General features: G+C 42.2%; 1 protein-coding gene across 3 annotated transcripts in view; it reads left to right on the forward strand.

Annotated features, from left to right (window-relative positions):
• LOC143276257 (uncharacterized) overlaps positions 1-22,399 on the forward strand; it is a 75,514-nt gene that overhangs the window by 40,764 nt on the left and 12,351 nt on the right. For all 3 annotated transcript variants that reach the window (XM_076580737.1, XM_076580740.1, XM_076580738.1), the window contains exons 18-26: positions 2,068-2,274; positions 4,018-4,184; positions 5,865-5,993; positions 8,491-8,628; positions 9,672-9,806; positions 12,825-12,953; positions 15,882-16,105; positions 18,560-18,795; positions 21,305-21,508. In XM_076580737.1, coding sequence (XP_076436852.1) covers positions 2,068-2,274; positions 4,018-4,184; positions 5,865-5,993; positions 8,491-8,628; positions 9,672-9,806; positions 12,825-12,953; positions 15,882-16,105; positions 18,560-18,795; positions 21,305-21,508 — 1,569 coding nt within the window. The remainder of the gene's footprint in view (positions 1-2,067; positions 2,275-4,017; positions 4,185-5,864; positions 5,994-8,490; positions 8,629-9,671; positions 9,807-12,824; positions 12,954-15,881; positions 16,106-18,559; positions 18,796-21,304; positions 21,509-22,399) is intronic.

Here is a 22,399-nt window from a genome sequence, read left to right on the forward strand (position 1 = left end):
TGACAAGATCCAAAATTGGGCAGAAGAAAATGGTTTCACTTTCTCAACTGGCAAAACACAATCTATCCATTTTCACAATTACCGCCATTTTTTTCCAGATCCTGAGATTCATCTAGGGAAATCAAAAATTCCAGCTGTTAAAGAGGTGAAATTCCTCGGGGTTATTTTTGATCAGAAATTGAACTTCCTTAGTCATCTAAAACATTTAAAAATTTCATGCCAAAAAGCTCTAAATATTATAAGAATTGTTGCACATACGGAGTGGGGTGCAGATAAGAAAACCCTTTTGCACCTCTATAGAGCACTTGTCCGTTCTAAACTTGATTATGGTTGTGTTGTCTATGGTTCAGCAAGACCTTCCTACCTAAAGATGCTGGACCCTGTTCATCATCAGGGACTCCGACTCCGTTTGGGAGCTTTCAGTACTACACCGGTACATAGTTATATGCAGAAGCTGGAGAGCCATCTCTTTCAAATCGTAGACTGAAACTTTCTATGAACTACTACCTTAAATTAGTTTCTGAAGTAGAAAACCCAGCTCACAACAGTATTTATAAACCAAAGTTTAAATCCAGATTTGATAACAACCCAAAGTGTACACCTCCATTGGGAATCCGAATGCTTCAATACATTCAAGAAGCCCAAATTGATCCTACATTAATAGATACTGAATTTAAAATTCCTGAGGAACCTCCATGGACTTTTGAAACTCCTGAAATCTTATTTGATCTCGCCATCTTCAAGAAAGACTGTACCAGTTCACTGGTCTATAAAAAGTTGTTTTCCGAACTCTGCCAGAAATATCCATTATATCAGAAAATTTTTACGGATGGCTCAAAATCTGAGGAGGGAGTGGCTGCTTCTGCTTTTTGTCCGACTTCTCCCTCCCAAAGACTCGCGAAACATATTCTGTCAGACAGTTCTGTGTTTACTGCAGAGCTAACTGCTTTAAATCTAGCTTTAAATGCTATATTGCAATCATCTAATCGTAAATTTGTTGTTTTTTCTGACTCGCTTTCTTCTCTGGAGGCAATAGCTCATCGTAATATTGATCATCCCAAACTTCGAGAATTCTTCAGTTTGTTTACCCATCTTAAAAGAAATGGTTTTGTAATCATGCTGGCTTGGGTGCCCGGTCATGTGGGCATTCAAGGGAACGAAATAGCAGATAATCTGGCTAAGAGTGCTGTTAGAGAGAAACAATGTAAGTTTTATATTCCTTTTACTGATTTTAAACCCAAAGTTCATCGGTATACTAAAGATCTCTGGCAGAAAGAATGGAATGAACAAATAGATAACAAATTATTTAAAATACGACCAAATCTTCAAGAGACTCTTCCTATGGCTGTGGTGAATCGAAAAGAAATGACAGTGCTGTGCCGACTTCATACAGGTCATACATACATCACACATTCCTACCTCCTGAAAGGAGAAGAGGCTCCTTGGTGTATTCCGTGTGATGAACCACTCACTGTGCAACATATTCTGATTGATTGTTGGGACTTTTATGACACACGACGGGGTTTTTTTACAGCAGATTCATTGAGAACGTTGTTCCGTGATGTCCCTCCGTGGACAATATTGCAATATTTAAAAGAAATAAATATTTTTAATAGTATTTAATATAGTATATGCTTAATACAAAAGTTGTGAAATTTTTATCATGGAGTGATCACAGTGCAGTAGAAAGCTGAAAACATTGGGGTGGCCCATCTGCGGTGATCAGACTTTGAATGGTGGATAGCCCTGATATGGCCTTCATGGTCGGCTGGGCTCTAAGCAATATTTTTAATTTTAATTTTAAAACCTGTCCTCCTGCAGATTGCTGTTCTACAGCACCTGGGGGAAACAGCTATTATCATGATTATTATAATTATCAACTCACCTGTCCTCCTGCAGATTGCTGTTCTACAGCACCTGGGGGAAACAGCTATTATCATTATTATTAATATTATCAACTCTCCTGTTCTCCTGCAGATTGCTGTTCTACAGCACCTGAGGGAAGCAGCTATTGTCATCATGATTATTATAATTATTATTATTATCAACTCTCCTGTTCTCCTGCAGATTGCTGTTCTACAGCACCTGGGGGAAGCAGCCCGGCATCGTGCAGTGCCACATGGACGGATCGAACTGCAGCACCATCGTCAGCAAGAAGGTGCGTGGGCCCGACCACCTGCTGTCCTTCGGGGATCGCCTGTACTGGAGCGACCAGCGTCTGGGGGGTATCTCCTCTGTGCTGTACGACGGCAGCCAGAGAGAAATGCAAGTCTAGTAAGTATTAGTAATGATAATGATACAATGTATGATAGTCGTTTTCAACTATGACCATCAGAACAGCAGAGGAGGTAACTGCTGTCCTGACTCGGCGAAAGAATTTGATTATAGTGGAGAGTGTCTTGCCCAAGTAATATCGCCCACTCCTTCAGCCAAGAGGGTTTTACAACAGCCGGTGTTGGGGTGGTCCTGGAAGGCCAAGTAGCCTCCAAGGCTGCAGCACCAAGAGCCAGTGCAATTTTGCCTCCTAGTTTGAGAGTCCTAGTCCTTCACAAAAGACGTAGCTGTAAATGATTTCCCATTGCAATGGAGAAACCAGTGATCATACAGCTTTTGCTTTGCTGTTGGTCCATCTGTGAACTCACATTAATCTGATATAAGCTCATATGTACTGGCTGTGATAATGATAATAGATAGTACTTACATAATAATAATAATAATGATGGATACTTATATAGCACATTATCCAGAAATCTGCACAAGGTGCTTTACAAAAACGCTTTGTTAACATAAAACATTACATCTGTTACATACACACACCAAAATGTGACTACACACACACACACACACGCACACACTCACACACTGCATACATATATTTTAACGTGCATGTGCATCTAACAGCTACCCTAACACAAACGCACACATAGGCAGGCACAAACTTACATACACACGCACACACAATACACATTCATATACATGCATGTAGTTATGTACACATACATATATATACACACAGTCAAGCACAGCTAACGCAAAGGAAGTGGACCTGCCACAATTGAACTACTGCTGAGGGAAAAGGTGAGTTTTGAGAGGAGATTTTAGAAGGTGCGAGGGAATCAGAATGATGGAGGTGATCTCAGAATGATGGAGGCGATCTCAGAATGACGGAGGCGATCTCAAAATGACGGAGGTTATCATGGCACAAATTCCCCATGTCATGGGCTCTAAGCACTTTACATGAAACAACACATATACAGTAGTGCATAATAACATACCTCTGCGCATGAAAAAACGTCACATAAATGTGTATCTATACACCGAGACAGTACTACAAATTGCAGGTAAGAATGCGCACACACACGCACACACACACACACACACACACACACACACACACACCCTACCTAGTATTATTAGCCAGAGACAAACGCAAGACTTGTATTGTTATATCATATAGTATTATCGGCCAGAGAAAGACATAAGTCTAGTAAGTATTGTGTTATGCAGTGTTATCAGGCAGAGAAAAACGAGTATAGTAAGTATTGCTTTTTTCCTGTATGACCGTTTTTACCCCGCCATGTAGGCAGCCATACTCCATTTTCGGGTGTGTGCATGCTGGGTATATTGTTTCCATAACCCACCGAACGCTGACACGGATTACAGGATCTTTAATGTGCGTATTTGATCTTCTGCTTGCGTATACACACAAAGGGGGTACAGGCACTAGCAGGTCTGCACATATGTTGACCTGGGAGATGGGAAAAATCTCCACCCTTTACCCACCAGGCGCCGTTACTGAGATTCGAACCCCGAACTTAGATTGAAAGTCCCAACGTTTTAACCACTAGGCTATAGCGCCCGTCAGCTCCTGACGTCATTCCTGTAAGTTTTCGTCACTCCTTGTCTCTTTACTAGACTACTGAAAGATGAAAATAGCCTTACTTACATGTGATCTGTTAAGAGCATATTAACCATTCCCCCCATCCCCCCTCCACCCCCACCTGCCTCTCCTGACAGCGTGGAGTCCCCCCAGCAGTTCGCCCTGCACCAGCACCTGTATTACCTGGACAACGCCACACGCATTATCCACCTGTACAACCTGCAGGAGGCTGTGGAGGTCACCCAGTACCACCTGCCTTCCATGGACATCCAGGACCTCGTCATGCTGATACCTCAACATGAAGGTGGGTGGAGATATGGTGGTTGCGGGGTGGGTGTGGATGTGTGTGGGGTGAGTGGTGTGAGTGTTGGGGTTGAGGGGTGTGAGGGTGTGTGTAGGGGTTGGGGGGGGGGATGTAGCACCTGCCTTCCATGGTCATTTAGGACCTCATCATGATGATACCTCACCGTAAAGGTGGATGGGTGTGGGGGGTTGGGGGGGTGGGCACATGGGGGATGTGTGTGGGGGGTATACCACCTGCCTTCCATCTACATTCAGGACCTCATGTTGATACCTCACCGTAAAGGTGGGTGGAGATGTGGGGATGACAGTGTATGTGTGTTGGGGATGGGGTGATGTGTGTGGGGTGGTGTGTTGAGTGGTGGGGTGTTTGGGGCGGTGGTATGGTGTGTGTGTGGGGTAGTTGGTGTGGTGTGGATGTGGGAAGGTTTATCAAATTGGGAAAGGTTGCAAGATGCGATCGTTGATATGTTTAATTTTGGTGTAAACTATCGACGGGCGCAATAGCCGAGTGGTTAAAGTGTTGACTGTCAATCTGAGGGTCCCGGGTTTGAATCACGGTGACGGCGCCTGGTGGGTAAAGGGTGGAGATTTTTACGATCTCCCAGGTCAACATATGTGCAGACCTGCTAGTGCCTGAACCCCCTTTGTGTGTATATGCAAGCAGAAGATCAAATAAGATCCTGTAATCCATGTCAGCGTTCGGTGGGTTATGGAAACAAGAACATACCCAGGATGCACACCCCCATAAACGGAGTATGGCTGCCTACATGGCGGGGTAAAAACGGTCATACACGTAAAAGCCCACTCGTGTGCATACGAGTGAACGCAGAAGCAGAAGGTGGTGTAAACTATCAATGCAATTTCTTGATATCCTCCATACCCACAAAGGCGTCAAAGGATTAGATATTCTTAGTTCCTGTAGCTGTGCGTATTATTTTTTATTTATATTTATTTTATTTTATTTATTTATTTATTTTTTTTTTTTATTTATATTTTTTTATTAAATTAAAAAAAAAATTTTTTATATTTTATTTTTTTCGTTTTGTTTTGTTTTATTTTATTTTATTTATTTATTTGTTTTTTTCTCAAAGCCTGGCTAAGCGTGTTGGGTTATGCTGCTGGTCAGGCATCTGCTTGGCAGATGTGGTGTCGCGTATATGGACTTGACTGAACGCAGAGACGCCTCCTTGAGCTACTGATACTGATACTGTGCATATTTGCCAGCATTCATGTGAACATGTATTTACAACATGCCAACTTTTTTTTTCTTTTTCTTTTTTTTTTAAATCATGCAATGATTGTGCAAATTTTCTCTGAACATTTCTTCATAACTTACTGTATTTGGAATATAGTGCATGGTTTATGAAGATAACTTACAAAAATCTTAACTATATGTGCATTTATTTATTTTTATATATATATATATATATATATATATATATATATATATATATATATATATATATTTTTTTTTTTTTTTTTTTTTTTTTTTAAGATTCTAACCACTTTTCTGGATTTTGTGGAAACGTAATCTGAACGAATGTTGACATTTGTGTTTTTTTGTTTTTTTGTTTTTTTTCTAGAAAAGGAATCGAAACACTGTTATAGATTTTGAAATTTATCAACCCATTGTTTTTCCTGAAAGTCTTGGAAAGCATGACCCAGAGAAGCTTTGGTGCAGTTTCAGACATGCCATGCAGCCAGGACAACGGTGGATGCTCGGACATCTGTGTGTCTGTCCCCGAGAGAGGTCGTCGGTGTCTGTGCCCTCTGGGCAAGGCCCTGGCTGCAGATCAGCAGACGTGTCAGGGTGAGACGCCAGGGACGGTCAGCCGTGTCTGTCTCTCTGCCTTCAGTCGGTCTGGTTGAGGATTGTCTGTGTGGTTAGATGTGTGGTTGAGGATTGTCTGTTGGGTTAGATGTGTGGTTGAGGATTGTCTGTGTGGTTAGATGTGTGGTTGAGGATTGTCTGTTGGGTTAGATGTGTGGTTGAGGATTGTTTGTGTGGTCAGATGTCGTTGAGGATTGTCTGTGTGGTTGAGGATTGTCTGTTGGGTTAGATGTGTGGTTGAGGATTGTCTGTGTGGTTAGATGTGTGGTTGAAGATTGTCTGTGTGGTTAGATGTGTGGTTGAGGATTGTGTGTGGTTAGATGTGTGGTTGAGGATTGTGTGTGGTTAGATGTGTGGTTGAGGATTGTCTGTGTGGTCAGATGTGTGGTTGAGCATTGTGTGTGGTTAGATGTGTGGTTGAGGATTGTCTGTGTGGTTGAGGATTGTCTGTTGGGTTAGATGTGTGGTTGAGGATTGTTGGGTTAGATGTGTGGTTGAGGATTCTGTGTGGTTAGATGTGTGGTTGAGTATTGTCTGTGTGGTTAGACGTGTGGTTGAGGATTGTCTGTGTGGTTAGATGTGTGGTTGAGGATTGTCTGTTGGGTTAGATGTGTGGTTGAGGATTCTGTTGGGTTAGATGTGTGGTTGAGGATTGTTGGGTTTGATGTGTGGTTGAGGATTGTTGGGTTAGATGTGTGGTTGAGGATTGTCTGTTGGGTTAGATGTGTGGTTGAGGATTGTCTGTGGGGTTAGATGTGTGGTTGAGGATTGTCTGTGTGGTTAGATGTGTGGTTGAGGATTGTCTGTGTGGTTAGATGTGTGGTTGAGGATTGTCTGTGTGGTTAGATGTGTGGTTGAGGATTGTCTGTTGGGTTAGATGTGTGGTTGAGGATTGTCTGTGTGGTTAGATGTGTGGTTGAGGATTGTCTGTTGGGTTAGATGTGTGGTTGAGGATTGTTGGGTTAGATGTGTGGTTGAGGATTGTCTGTTGGGTTAGATGTGTGGTTGAGGATTGTCTGTTGGGTTAGATGTGTGGTTGAGGATTGTCTGTTGGGTTAGATGTGTGGTTGAGGATTCTGTGTGGTTAGATGTGTGGTTGAGGATTCTGTGTGGTTAGATGTGTGGTTGAGGATTGTCTGTTGGGTTAGATGTGTGGTTGAGGATTGTCTGTGTGGTTAGATGTGTGGTTGAGGATTGTCTGTTGGGTCAGATGTGTGGTTGAGGATTCTGTGTGGTTAGATGTGTGGTTGAGGATTGTCTGTGTGGTCAGATGCGTGGTTGAGGATTGTCTGTGTGGTTAGATGTGTGGTTGAGGATTGTCTGTTGGGTTAGATGTGTGGTTGAGGATTGTTTGTGTGGTCAGATGTATGGTTGAGGATTGTCTGTTGGGTTAGATGTGTGGTTGAGGATTGTCTGTGTGGTTAGATGTGTGGTTGAGGATTGTCTGTTGGGTTAGATGTGTGGTTGAGGATTGTCTGTGTGGTTAGATGTGTGGTTGAGGATTGTCTGTTGGGTTAGATGTGTGGTTGAGGATTGTCTGTTGGGATCAGATGTGTGGTTGAGGATTGTCTGTTGGGTCAGATGTGTGGTTGAGGATTGTCTGTTGGGTTAGATGTGTGGTTGAGGATTGTCTGTTGGGTTAGATGTGTGGTTGAGGATTGTCTGTTGGATGTCAGATGTGTGGTTGAGGATTCTGTTGAATGATCAGATGTATGGTTGAGGATTGCCTGAATGATCAGATGTGTTGAATGATTAGATGTGTGGTTGAGGATTGTCTGTGTGATTCATAGTCATCCTCACTCACACAGTCTGAAACATAGCTGGTATCGGTATCGGTATCAGTATCAGTAGCTCAAGGTGTCACTGCGTTTGGTCAAATCCATATACGCTATACCACATCTGCCAAGCAGATGCCTGACCAGCAGCATAACCCAGCTTGCTTAGTCAGGCCTTGAGAAAAAAATAAAATAAAATAAATAAATAAATAAAAATAATAAATAAAATAAAAAGACAAAAAAATTAATAAAAATAGAAAAATACATAAAAATACTACTACTACTACTAATATTTATAAGGTGCAAAATCTTGAAGTCAACTCTAAGCGCACAAAAAAAAGACTACAATGATGCTTAGCAAATAAATGTAAAACAAGCAGACACATATTTTCTCACACACACACACACAAACACACACATATGCATAAGATATGCAACAAACATGCAGTTTCACAGATATGAAAGCACAATCAAATACACATGAACGTTGAATGCTTGGCAAAATGACTTTGACCGATTTGGAATTCAGTCAGAGTTAGAATGTTAAACAGAGCTTGTTCCAAATTTTTTTGGAAGTGTTAAAATCGTTCGCATATTAGAAGTATTTTGTATCACTGGTTCATTTTACGTTTTGGAAGTTGAAGAATTGTCAGTTACATCAGAGGTGTTTTGTATGACAAAAACTCTTTTTGCGTGTCAAGTTTCAGAGAAAGTGTGCTCGTCGGAGCAAGTGTTGTGTCTGTCGTCTGACACGTGTGTCCTCAAGTCTGACTTGTGTCATGAGCGTGTCCACTGTCAGCATCTGTCCGCTTCAGTGCAGTGCCTGCCTTTCACACCAGGTAAATGAAAAAAGGATAATAATAATAATAATAATGATAATGAAATAAAAAAACCAAAACAAGAACAAATATCCCCCCCCCCCCCCCCCCCCCAACTGCCCCGAAACTTTTAGAATGTTGGAAACAATGAAATTATGTGCATAAGTGTTTGAAAGTCAAAATACTGTATAAACGTTTTTTTTTTACTGTGTTGCTAGTCATTACATTTTTAGGTGGATATATATATATTCTTTATCATGTATGAATATATATGTGTGTGTGTGTGTGTGTGTGTGCGTATAGACAGATACTTGGTTTCGGAAATAAGCTATTTCAACACAATTTAATCCATTTTTTTCAAAAGCTAATTGTTTAGCTCATATCAGAGATTGACAAAAGATTACAGCTGGGCCAAAAACAGCCAAAGTGAGAGCTGTATGATCTATGATTTCTCCCCTGCTGTTGGGATTCACTTACAGCTTAGTCTTTCGTGAAAGGACTGTGACCATGAAACTGGGAGGCAACCCGAGACCATCAAGACTGAACAACTTTTTTTCTTTCTTTTTTTTCCTGGACTTTCTTGGGTCGACCACCGTTTTATTTTGTATATGAATTCATTATAACAATTCAGAGTAGATGGAAAAGAAAGGGGAAAAAACAAAGAAAAAAAAAAAATGAATACAGTGTACATTAACAGTAACATCATCATAAGTCATTATACTTATAGTATATTCTGTCAATCTGGTCAAGGTGGACACATTTTCATCATGTGTAACAGCGCAGTTTTATAACATATAATAGACATTATATCTAGCATCGGCATAGAGTTATGGACACTTTGCTTAGCTAACGTAATGTGGAAAGAACACAACTCACACATGGGATATCTTATGTGTGAACACATTTCCGCTAGTTTTCTATACGTGATTATATAAAACACCCATTACACAGTCATGTTAAACATTATTACTGCAGACACATAAGTGCACATGAAACCACTCTAACCAATCAGCTGTTGCGCCAGTCGACACAGTCTGATGAAGGGATGTGATGTGTGGTTCCAGACTCGGCGGAAGAGGAGGGGAAGGGGCAGTGTCTGGATGACCAGTGTCAGCAGGTGTGCTCTGTGGAGGATGGCACACCTGTCTGCTCCTGTCATCACGGCTTCTACCTCAACACTGATGGCATCACCTGTTCAGGTGAGTGGGTAGCTGTCTAATGAGTGCATTTTTTTTTTTTTTTTGCTGCCCCATCATCTGCACCATTTCAGTGGCATTACTCCCACGCCGCTCATTTAGATTCCCCCCATACACGGCCACACCCGGGTTCGTCCGTCACAGTTCCAGCATCGGCAGTCTGCAGGGACCCATCGATGTTAGGTCGCCAGGAGGCCACACACCAGAGAAGACCCTGCACTGCTGCTGAGTCACTTCGGTGGTGTTCAGTGGTGTCCGTTCTGATTTAACGTACTTAGGACACCACCTACTAAGCCCCCTACTAACGACAATAATGGCTTAGTCGCGGAGCCAGACTGAGTGAGCGTCCCTCCCAGAGTGGAGACCACCACCACAGTCCCTCAAGCAACAGCCCCCCATGAATCTGCCGACACTGAAGACATTGACGGGACTCACCCCAAGCACAGAAGTGGAGGGGTATCGAAACTGAGGTCACCATGAGAGCAGGGCATGAAAGGCCACAGACTTTGAGACTATTTTGTTTCTATTGATGACGATGAAGGAGGAGGATGACGATGATGACGATGTTGCTATGGAGGTCCATTTTGGTTTGGGACTGCGTGACAAGGCTGTACTCTACGCTTCCTGTCATGATATCCCAGCGTTAACCAGGCCCGAGAGACAGACACTTGCAGTGTTGGTCAGGTAATTTGAGCAACACACCCAAAGATGCATCCTTGAAGTGGATGACACTTAACTGTGTGGTCCCAGTCTCCCCATTTAAGCCCACAGCACACTCAACTCTGGGTAGGAGCCGGCCATGGGCCGAAAAACCCACCTCCGCTGGGATTCGAACCAGCCGTCAATCCGCGACGCTAACCGCTTCGCCACGGGCAACTTTAGTTGACTAGACAGTGCACCACCACAGCCGACTTTTGTCAACATTGAGGGGTCATGATAAGACCGTTTTTCACATTGTCATAAAGCTCGACAGCTGCAGCCAGGTTCCCACCAATAGAACAATGACCACCCTTTGCTTCCTAACCAAGTTTAAAGTGAACAAGTCTGTTGTGGTGTTTTCACATGAACCGAAGCCTGTGGCTGACAACATCGTTTCTGAAATGTTTGGCGCTGGGGAGTGTTTTTCACACAGAAACTTGGCGGTGAAAGAGTTAATGTCCAGTGCGTTTGTTTCAGTGATATGACAGTTAAACACATAATTTTTGACTGATTTCATGAAACCTTAACGCCCATTTGATATCAAGTGCATTTTTTTCAGTGAAACGAGGCAACAAATCAAGGCCCAATGTGCAGCATGCTGTTAAAGCATGTAAAAGAACCTGTGGCAACGCATGTTCTCCCATTGCAAATTTTTGTGGAGAAATTCATTTTGATAGTAAAATGGTAAATGCACTTGCAGGCAGATATAAAAATGTAAAGAAAAAATTAGAAAAAAAATTTTTTTTGGTGGTGACTGATAAAGAACAAACACAAATCCCATTCGAGGCAGTGCGTATCAGAAGGTAATAGATTTTATAAAAAGAACACAAAACCTATCTGGGACAATGCATATCAGAAGGTAATAGATTCTATGAAAAGAACACAAATCCCATTTGGGACAATGCATATCAGAAGGTAATAGATTTTATAAAAAGAACACAAAACCTATTTGGGACAATGCATATCAGAAGGTAATAGATTCTATAAAAAGAACACAAATCCTATTTGGGACAATGCATATCAGACGGTAATGGATTTTATAAAAAAACACAAAACCAATCTGGGACAATGTACATCAGACAGTAATCGATTTTATAAAAAGAGCAAACATAAAAACCTATCTGGGACAGTGGTTATCAGGAGGTAAGATTTAAAAAATCAAAAAAATCATAAAACCCATCTTGGACAATGCATATCAGGAGGCAATATTTTATTAGAACAAATACCACAAAACCCATCTGGGTCAATGCATACCAGGAGGTAACAGATTTTATAAGAACAAAAAACACAAAACCCATCTGCGACAGTGCATATCAAGAGCTAATAGATTTTATAAACAGAACACCACAAAACCGATATGGGTCAATCGATATCAGGAGGTAAACACATTTTATAAACAGAACAAACACAACGTCCATCTCGGATGATGCTTACCAGGAGGTAGCAGATTTTATCAGCAAAAAAAAAAGACAAAAATAACCACCTCAAAATCCATGTGGTACAATGTACACCAGGGGCCGTATTCAAGACAAAATTCATTTTGCCTTCAGGCAAGTTATCTTTGATATGGTTGGGACCCACGGGTACAGTTTACCTTGAAAGAAGTTATCTTCGTATTAAAGACACACGCTGTTCGCTCAGACAGCTAACCCATCTTTTTTTTTTTCTTAAATGCCAACGATTCCCGTCTGCGCAGGCTCTGTTTCACTTTTCATATCACCACAGCTCGGAACATTGAGAGTGAGTTCGCAAAACACGTGCTTTCCGTAAAGCACGCCTGTTTTCCCTTTAAAAAAAAAAAAAAAGAAAGAAAAATGCTGCAAAAGGATCCACCAAAGTTACCTCTGCTTCATGGGCAGTCACCCTTGGTAGGTAGTAAGGGTAAATTGCCTTCAGGTTTGTAGACACGCGGGTAGACTCTTGTGTTCATGAATACTGGATATTGCTTACCCTTGGGCAGTTTGCCTTGCCTCAGGCAGATTACCCTCAGGTACACATTTACCCTCAGGCACGATGTTCTCTTGAATACAGCCCCAGGAGGACACAGATTTTATTTTAAAAACTTCAAAATCCATGTCAGACAGTGCATATCAGGAGGTAAAACCTGTATGGGTCAATGCATATCAGGTGGTTGAAGCAAAGTGTTTTGAATTGAATTGAGGTGATAGGTTTTGTGGTGTCCTGCATATAAAATCTGATGTAATCCACATCGGGAGGCAATACAGCAATAAATTTTCTAAAAAGAACACAACACCCATTTCGGACGATATATACCATAAGGTAACACATTGTAAGAGGGATGTTCACCTTGTGATGTTTCAGATGTAAACGAGTGCTTAGTCAGGAACGGCAACTGCAGTCAGCTGTGTGACAACAACAGGGGCAGCTACTCTTGCAGCTGCGTGCAGGGCTACAGGCTGATCGGCGACATGGCAACATGTCACTCACGGGGTGTGTAGCTTGGTGACTGAAAGGTGGTAACGCGTCACACTGTGTGTGTGTGTGTAGCTTGGTGACTGATAACGCGTCACTGTGTGTAACTTGGTGACTGATATAACACGTCAGTGTGTGTAGCTTGGTGACTGATAACGTGTCACTGTATGTAACTTGGTGACTGATATAACACGTCAGTGTGTGTAGCTTGGTGACTGATAACACGCCAGTGTGTGTTGCTTGGTGACTGATAACACGTCAGTGTGTGTAGCTTGGTGACTGATAACACGTCAGTGTGTGTGTAGCTTGGTGACTGGTAAGTGTGTGTAGCTTGGTGACTGGTAAGTGTGTGCAGCTTGGTGACTAACAGTGTGTGTAGCTTGGTGACTGAGAACAGTGTGTGTAGCTTGGTGACTGATAGCACATCAGTGTATGTAGCTTGGTGACTGATAACACATTGTGTTTACCTGACACTAGGTGTGTAGATATGACTCGTTAGTCACTGTGTAGTTTAGGCCGTGCACACAACACTAGGTGTGTATTTAAGCTTTTAACTCTGTGTAGTTCAGGCCGTCTGTACCTTATAGTTTTGCTGCCATGTCCCACATCCACATTCGTGTCAGTTCCAGTTTCTCATGGAGACATCACCGTGTTCTGACACATCCATATGTGTTACATCACACCTGCTAGGCCGTCAGATGCCTGACAGCAGCCTAACCACCTAATGCGCTTCAGATGCCTGACAGCAACGTAACCACCTATAGCGAGTGGTTAAAGCGTTGGACTGTCAATCTGAGGGTCCCGGGTTCGAATCACGGTGACGGCGCCTGGTGGGTAAAGTGTGGAGATTTTTACAATCTCCCAGGTCAACATATGTGCAGACCTGCTAGTGCCTGAACCCACTTCGTGTATATATGCAAGCAGAAGATCAAATACGCACGTTAAAGATCATGTAATCCATGTCAGCGTTCGGTGGGTTATGGAAACAAGAACATACCCAGCATGCACACCCCCGAAAACGGAGTATGGCTGCCTACATGGCGGGGTGAAAACGGTCATACACATAAAAGCCCACTCATGTGCATATGAGTGAACGCAGAAGAGGAAGAAGAAGAAAGTCCAACGCTTAAACACTTAAACCACTCGGCTATTGCGCCCATTGAAGCATCTTGTATGATCATTTTAAAGATGATGGAAAACGCGTAAACTTGCACTCATTCCCCCCCCCCCCCCCCCCCCAAAAAAAAAGCTGTTCTGCTTATGGAGAAACTGGTATTTATCCAATAAGTGTGTTAGTGAAAATGAGATTAGTTCGATTTTGGACCAGCTTAGTGATATCAAGCGCAGAAAAATATTCTGGGAAAATATATTTGATAATACTTGACTTATATCGAAATGGTATTTATACTTCAAAATGGATGAGTTGTATCAGACAAATTTTAATAGAAGCAGGGTATGACTGTGTTTGGGATGCTCAGTTCTCCTTGGAGAGGGAATCTTTCTGCAAGAATGTCAACATTGCTTTGACAGATAGTTTTCAAAATCAATGGAGACATGCTCTAGAGGCAAGTAGTGAATGTTTGTTTTATCGAAATTTCAAAAGTGGATTTGGTAGAGAAAAATATGTAAGTCAAATGCTGATAATTACGTTATCAGCTTCTTCAGATTTCGAAGTAGTAATCATAAGCTGGAAATAGAAACAGGGAGACACAAAGGCATACCACGAGAGTTACGGCTTTGTAAGCTTTTTCTGTGATTGGTGATGAGTTTCATTTTATAATGGAATGTCCCAATTATGATCAGTTACGAAATAGATATTATGTCTCCAAAATCGGTTTTTAATTTTTGTGATATGCTCAAAGGAGGCAAAAAAAGTAATTTTAGCTGTAAGATGATTAGATTTGCAAACGTTGCGTCGTTATACTTTTGGAGTTAAAAGACATTTGTGTTTTCTCAACTTGTGACATCGTTGTGTATTTGGAAATGTTTGTTATGGGCATGAAAAGTTTATTTTGTAGTAATCCTCCATACTCCAATAGGAGTGAAAGGATAATTAAAACTTGAAACTTGTGTCACCTGTCCGTGTTGTTTGGAGCTGCTGTGGCAGAGTGGATAAGCTGTTGCACACAGATCCAGTGTTCACCAGTGATCAGGGTTCGATACCCCATTTCAGCCTGGTGTGTTGTTGTGTTGTGTTCTTGGGAAAGGGCGCTGTACTCTAGTTTACCTCACTCCACCCCAGGTGTTGTGAATGAGTATCTGACTTCCTTTGGAGACGGTTATAGTTGTTAGTTTTTCATTAGAAATATGTTATATTGTTATGATTTTTTGTTTTATTTTTTAAACAAAACTTAAATCAATAATTTTTAAACACACACACACACACACACACACACACACACACACACACACACACACACTTTCACTTACTCGTATGCGTACACAGTAATTCCCCCCCCCCCCCCCCCCCCCCCCCACCTCCCACTCGATTTTTTTCCTTCCCTCGTCTAATATCACTTACAGTGAAAAGACGTTAAACTAAAGAACGAACGAACAAGACGGTTAAAACAGCTGATGGTACAGTATTAGGCCCCACCCCTAGACACTGTGGATATGAATTCACTGCCCCTGATGGCCATAAAAGGCTGACATTCAACCTTTAACCTTTAACTGATATGGAGTGCTTATAGACAGCAAAGCTGGGGAATTTTTTTTCTTTTTTTTTTTCCTTGTGTGTATGTGTATGCAGACCACTATAGTGCCTACCTGATAGTGTCGACGGACTCATGGTTCATTTTGGTGGATATGAATTCACTGCCCTTGAATACTAAAAGGCTATGTGACTTTCAACCATTAACAGTTACTTACATGAAGTGGACATAGATGGCAAGATTGGGAGTTGTTTTTTTCCATTCTCTGTGTGTGTATGTGCATGTGTGTGTGCAGACCACGACAGCGCCTACCTGGTAGTGTCGACGAACTCTGGGTTCATTTTGGTGGAGATGGACGGACAGAAGTACTATCCAGTGTTCATGCTGACCTCTACCCCTCTGGCCTTTGACCTGACGATCCAGGACGACTGGCGCTTGTACCGCACGGCACTGCAGAGTTCCGGTGCAGGGTCCACGTTGCCGCCCATGAAAACCAGCTTCATTTGGGCCGATGCCTCCGTGAGTAAAGTTTGGAGAGGATATGTGAATGATTCTCTGCTGAATGAGGTTCCTTTTTTTTTCCCCTACCACTCCTCTCCATTTGTGGGCTGCACTCCAGTTTTAAACTGAATCCGACGTGCACAACATATGAGTAGTTAAAGCGTTGGACTTTCAATCTGAGGGTCCTGGTTTTGAATCTCGGTAACGGTGCCTGGTAGGTAAAGTGTGGAGATTTTTCCAATCTCCAAGGTCAACAGATGTGCTGACCTGCTTGTGCCCGAACCCCCTTTGTGTATACACACACAAGATCAAACATGCACATTAAAGATCCTGTAATCGATGTCAGCGTTTGGAGGGTTATGGAAACAGAAACATACCCAGTATTCACCCCGCCCGAAAACGGAATATGGCTGCTTATATGGCGGTGTAAAAACGGTCATACACGTAAAAGCCCACTCGTGTACATGTGATTGAATGTAGGAGTTGCAGCCCACGAACAAAGAAGAAATTGAATCCACATTGTGGGTTTTTTCATGTAGAGCCATTTTTACCCTTGTGGAGGAGGGAGGCGAAATTGTGCATTTAATAAAAAGAGGGCGCTAGCTAGCGGGACAAAGGGGAGGTTACCTACTTCCGGGAGGTTATCGGCCATAGTTGCTTTCATTTTCTCTGCATAGGCGGATAGTAGTTTGCACAGGACAGGAATGTCAGACCCCTGCCGGAGTCTGCACTAGTTGGTCACGGTAAGTATGTTATTTAAACGTAATTTTAGATAGAAAATTTCCGTTTAATTTCCCATCACACATTTTGTTAGAGTATTGATTTTTACATTTGAATGTTATCATTTTGGAGAGGAGTCGTACTCTTATTTTCTGAGAATGCGTGCTGGGTATGTTCATGCTTCTGTAAACAACATATTTCTGACATTGATTTCGGGTGCATTTGATGTTCTGCCTGTGTATGCACATGTAGGGGGTTCAGGTACTAGAAGGTCTGCATGTACGTTAATGTGGGAGATCAGGAAAATCTTCACCTTTAACCCACCGGACACAAGGATTCAAACCCCAAACCCCAGAATTGAAAGTCCAGGGTTCTTATTACTTGGTGTTGCACCCATTGACTGATATAGGTAGAATATTTGGCTTATAGTGACAGATACCATAGCGTTTAAGGCAATTTTGAACAGTTTTAGTTTGTCAAGGAGTCATTTCTGCAGTCAGACAGATCCATATATGCTTCACCTTTGAAATATAACTTTGGTAATTTTTTAAGGGTCATATTACTGGTAAATCATAAAGAGGTCAAATAATCAGAACCATATAACTCTGGCAATTTTTTAGAATCAAATGATGGAAATATGATCACCCCATGAACTTTTAGGGGATCTTAGCTGTATCCAGATTCTGACAAGAGATCTCCATATTTTTAGACATCTTTTTTTTCTTGAATTTCTTTTGTGGGAGCCTCTGACTTTAGTTCTACACTCCGAGAGTGGTGGTTGCATCACATTTTGACATATTTCCAGAAGAACAGACAGGGCTTTAACTCTGCACTCAGGGTGGTGGCTGCTTTGTAATTCAGTAATGATAATAATAGTATTTGTATAGCGCTGAATCTTATGCAGAGATAAATCGGAGCTCTCACACACCAGCCATTCACCCGCTTGCATAACTAAATAAAAAATAAATGAATAAATAAAAGAATCCATGTAATCTGACTGTCCAATGTGTGCAGCCAGTTGGGAATCGAGGTGTCTTTATTGTTGTTGTTCTTGTTGGTCACTTTTATTTTTGTTGTTGTTGTTCCTGTTGTTTTTCTTTAAAAAAAAAAAAAAAACCAAAAAAGCATGGAAAACTATTACCTTGCTTATACTGAAAATTACCAAAAATGTGTCATAAGCTGTATTTTTCACTGTATTGATGTCAATTTCTGGCCCAGATAACTAAGTTGGGACAGCAGTTGCCTCCTCTGCTGTGGTGATAATCGTAGGCGGACACGACTTGACTATCATACATTGATGTGATGAGTTACATGAAAATGTTTTGGTGATGATGTTGAAGAGGAAATATAACCTTCTACAAAACAATACACCTTTACATTACAATACAATACATCTTTATTCATCCATTTGGAAATTAACTCTCTCCATACGAACGGCGAAAGAGACGTTAACAGCGTTTCACCCCAATTACCATCATCAAAATATTGCAAGCGGAAAGCTCTTATACTGAAGACGTGAATGTTGACAAAGAATACCACAATTCTGACGACGGAAGCTAAAGGTTGGGTCATTCAGACACCCACTGGACATCCGAGGGGTCTGTGTAGAGGAGAAGAGAGGACTGGCCGTACTGAGTGAGTTAATTGTGCATCCGTAGGCTCATCACTCACCCAATACCAAAAAACAACAAAAAAACACCCAACAGAAAAATATTATTTATTTATTTTTCAAAATCAACCTATATTTTCCAGGAGAGCAGAGACATTCTTATCAAGAAGACAGCAGGCGCCTCTATCCAAGAGCTCCGTTCGCTGCTGAAAGTGACGGTGATTCGTGTGGACCAAGTGACGCAGAACGTGTACTTTGTCGGCGCGGATGGACGACGTCACAGCATCGTCGCCTGTGACGGTCAGTTGTCCAAGTGCCACACAGTTCTGACGGGCGATGACTGGCAGCCGTCCAGTCTGGTGTTCCACCCTTCCAAGAGGTAAATGTGGGGGGGGCTGTGGTGGTGTGGGTGTGGGTGAGTGTGTGCGTGTGTGTGTTTGTTTGCGTGTTGTTTGTGTTTGAGTGTGTGTGTGTGTGTGTGTGTGTGTGTGTGTGTGTGTGAGTATGAGGATGATGCCTATTATCTGTGCATGCTTTGTATGTGTGTGTGTGTGTGTTTTGTCCATGTGTGTATTGGTTTTTTTTGTGTGTGCGCGTGCATGTTGCTGAGAGCGAGCGGTGGAGAGGTAATTTATTTTATGTTTTTATCTGTTTTTATTGTTTCAGTTTATCAGTTCATTAATTTAATTATCTATTCCTTTATTCGAATAACTGTTTTACTTTTATTTTATTTTCCATCAAAGCCTGACAAAGAGCATTGGGTTACGCTGCTGGTCAGGACGGGCGCAATAGCCGAGTGGTTAAAGCGTTGGACTGTCAATCTGAGGGTCCCGGGTTCGAATCACGGTGACGGCGCCTGGTGGGTAAAGGGTGGAGATTTTTACGATCTCCCAGGTCATATGTGCAGACCTGCTAGTGCCTGAACCCCCTTCGTGTGTATATGCAAGCAGAAGATCAAATGCGCACGTTAAAGATCCTGTAATCCATGTCAGCGTTCAGTGGGTTATGGAAACAAGAACATACCCAGCATGCACACCCCGGAAAACGGAGTATGGCTGCCTACATAGCGGGGTAAAAACGGTCATACACGTAAAAGCCCACTCGAAGAAGCTGCTGGTCAGGCGTCTGCTTGGCAGATGTGGTGTAGCGTGTATTGATTTGTCTGAACGCAGTAACTGAAGTGAACTTACGCTGTTCTGTGTTGGAGAAAGAGGATGGCAGGTGGAAGAAGAGGAAGATGGCAGAATGGTTAAGACGCTTACCTGCCAAGACAGTGTCCTTTAGGGTCTTCAGGTTCGGTTCCCCTGGGGGTGGGATGAACGTTTCAGTTCAGTTCAATTCAGTTCAATTCTTCTGCGTTCACTCGTATGCACACGAGTGGGCTTTTACGTGTATGACCGTTTTTACCCCGCCGGGACCCTCAGATTGAAAGTCCAATGCTTTAACCATTCGGCTATTGCGCCCGTCAGTTCAATTCAAAATACTTTGTCTGCTTCGACTGAAACCATAAATTTTTTCATACAGCTCACTTAAAATGCCTGCCAGCAGCAAATATCAAAAGCGAAAATGAATAACTGATACACCCTTCCTAGATCAAGGCGCACACATCAGTTATGTAAAAAGAAAAGCATTTGGGTAAGATAATATTACATTTTAAGATAGAGTGAAACGAGTGTTTGTGTGCATGTGTGTGTGTGTATTTCTCAGTGTGTGTGTGTGCGCGCGCATGTTCATTCTTTAATTCAGCGTTTTTTTCATTGTCTTTTGAGTGATATTAGAGTGATGTTGGATGTTTTTCTTTTTACATAAGTGATGTATGCGTGGTGATCTGGGAAGGGTATATTAGTTATTCGTTTTTCAATTTGATATTTGCTGCTGGCATGCGTGTGTGTGTGTTCCTGCGTGTGTGTGTTCCTGCATGTATGTGCCTGCATGTATGTGCGCATGTGTGCCTGTGTGTGCGAGCGTGTGTGCGAGCATGTGTGCGAGCATGTGCACGCATGTGTGTATGTTTCAATCATCATAAAAAGGAAAATATTCAGTAAGATAATTATAACGTTAGAGACAAATGCTCATCACAAATCGGATTAAAAAACGAATGAGCAACTGGCGCACCTTTCCTTGATCACAATGCACATATAGATTATCATGTAAAAAAACATTTGGGTAAGAAAAAATTTCATTTTAAGATAAAGTGAAACATTTTAGTGATATAAAAGGAAAATATTCGCAAAGATAATTATACCATTTTCAGACACTCATTTCTTGTGAACCAACAGCTTTTGTTCTCATCTGACTAAAGCTTACATCACCCAAACTGGGTCTGATTCAATACTTGAACTGTATGACTGTTCCTGACTTAATGGCCAATACAGTTTCTTCTTGTAAGTCAAGATAATGGAAAACGCATGGCCTGATATTTAATGTACAATAAAACAAACCACTTGATGATATTGTATGTGCGCTTAAACACATTGATGATTATTTGTCGTGCACAAAAACGCATACCTCGATATTATGTGTGCACTATAAACGCATAGCCTGATTATTTGATGTGCACTAAGATACATTTTTAAATATCATATGTGCACTGTAAACGCATAGCCTAATTGTTGTGCACTAAAACGCTTATCTCAATATTATTTCGCACTAAAAACGCATAGCCTGATTATTTGTTGTGCACTAAAATGCTCAGTATTTGCTGCACTAAAAACACATAGCCTGAATATTATTTGATGTGCACGAAAAACACATAACCTGACGAATATTTAATTTACAATAAAACACATAGCTTGACAGCTTTGTATGCGCACACACACACACAAAAAACAACACAACTTGACGATCATTTGATGCGCACGTGCGGGGCGCTGCGATGTGACTCGCAGGATGATGTTCTGGAACGACCTTGCGTCCCACACCATCGGCGCGGCCTTCATGGACGGAACGGGGAGGAGGACGGTGGTGGAGGGTGTGATCTCCGTGCCTCACGGACTGTCGCTGTGCACCGTACGAGGACGCCTGTACTGGGTGGTGTACCAGGGGCCCTTCCGCTCCTTCATCCACACCGCCAGGCTGGACGGAGGCGACAGGTGGAGCACGTTTCGAGCGTAGAGTGTGTCTAACACACTGTGCACGGCGTAGGGTGTGTCTAACACACTGTGCACGGCGTAGAGTGTGTCTAACACACTGTGCACGGCGTAGAGTGTGTCTAACATACTGTGCACAGCGTAGAGTGTATCTAACACACTGTGCACGGCGTAGAGTGTATCTAACACATTGTGCACAGCGTAGAGTGTATCGAACATACTGTGCATAGCGTAGAGTGTCTAACACACTGTGCACGGCGTAGAGTGTGTCTAACATACTGTGCACAGCGTAGAGTCTATCCAACATACTGTGTTCAGCATGGAGTCTCCCATTGGACCGACGGACGAGTAGGCAGGCAGGCTTATCTGTCGGGGTGTCCTCATATGGGAGAAGAGGCCGATTCTGGATGCGCAGCACTTCCCACGGGTGCACAGAGTGTATCTAACTTACTGTGCACAGCATAGTGTGTCTAACATACTGTGCACAGCATAGAGTGTATCTAATGTACTGTGCACAGCATAGTGTATCTAACATACTGTGCACAGCGTAGAGTATGTCTTCCATACTGTGCACAGCATAGTACATCTAACATACTGTGCACAGCATAGTGTCTAACATACTGTGCACGGCATACTGTATCTAACATACTGTGCACAGCATGGAGTGTGTCTAACACACTGTGCACAGCATAGAGTGTATCTAACATACTGTGCACGGTGTAGAGTGTATCTAACATACTGTGCACGGTGTAGAGTGTATCTAACATACTGTGCACGGTGTAGAGTGTATCTAACATACTGTGCACAGCATAGAGTGTATCTAACATACTGTGCACGGTGTAGAGTGTATCTAACATACTGTGCACAGCATAGAGTGTATCTAACATACTGTGC

This window comes from Babylonia areolata, chromosome 31, assembly GCF_041734735.1.
Source record: "Babylonia areolata isolate BAREFJ2019XMU chromosome 31, ASM4173473v1, whole genome shotgun sequence".
In the NCBI taxonomy this organism is placed as follows: domain Eukaryota; kingdom Metazoa; phylum Mollusca; class Gastropoda; order Neogastropoda; family Buccinidae; genus Babylonia; species Babylonia areolata.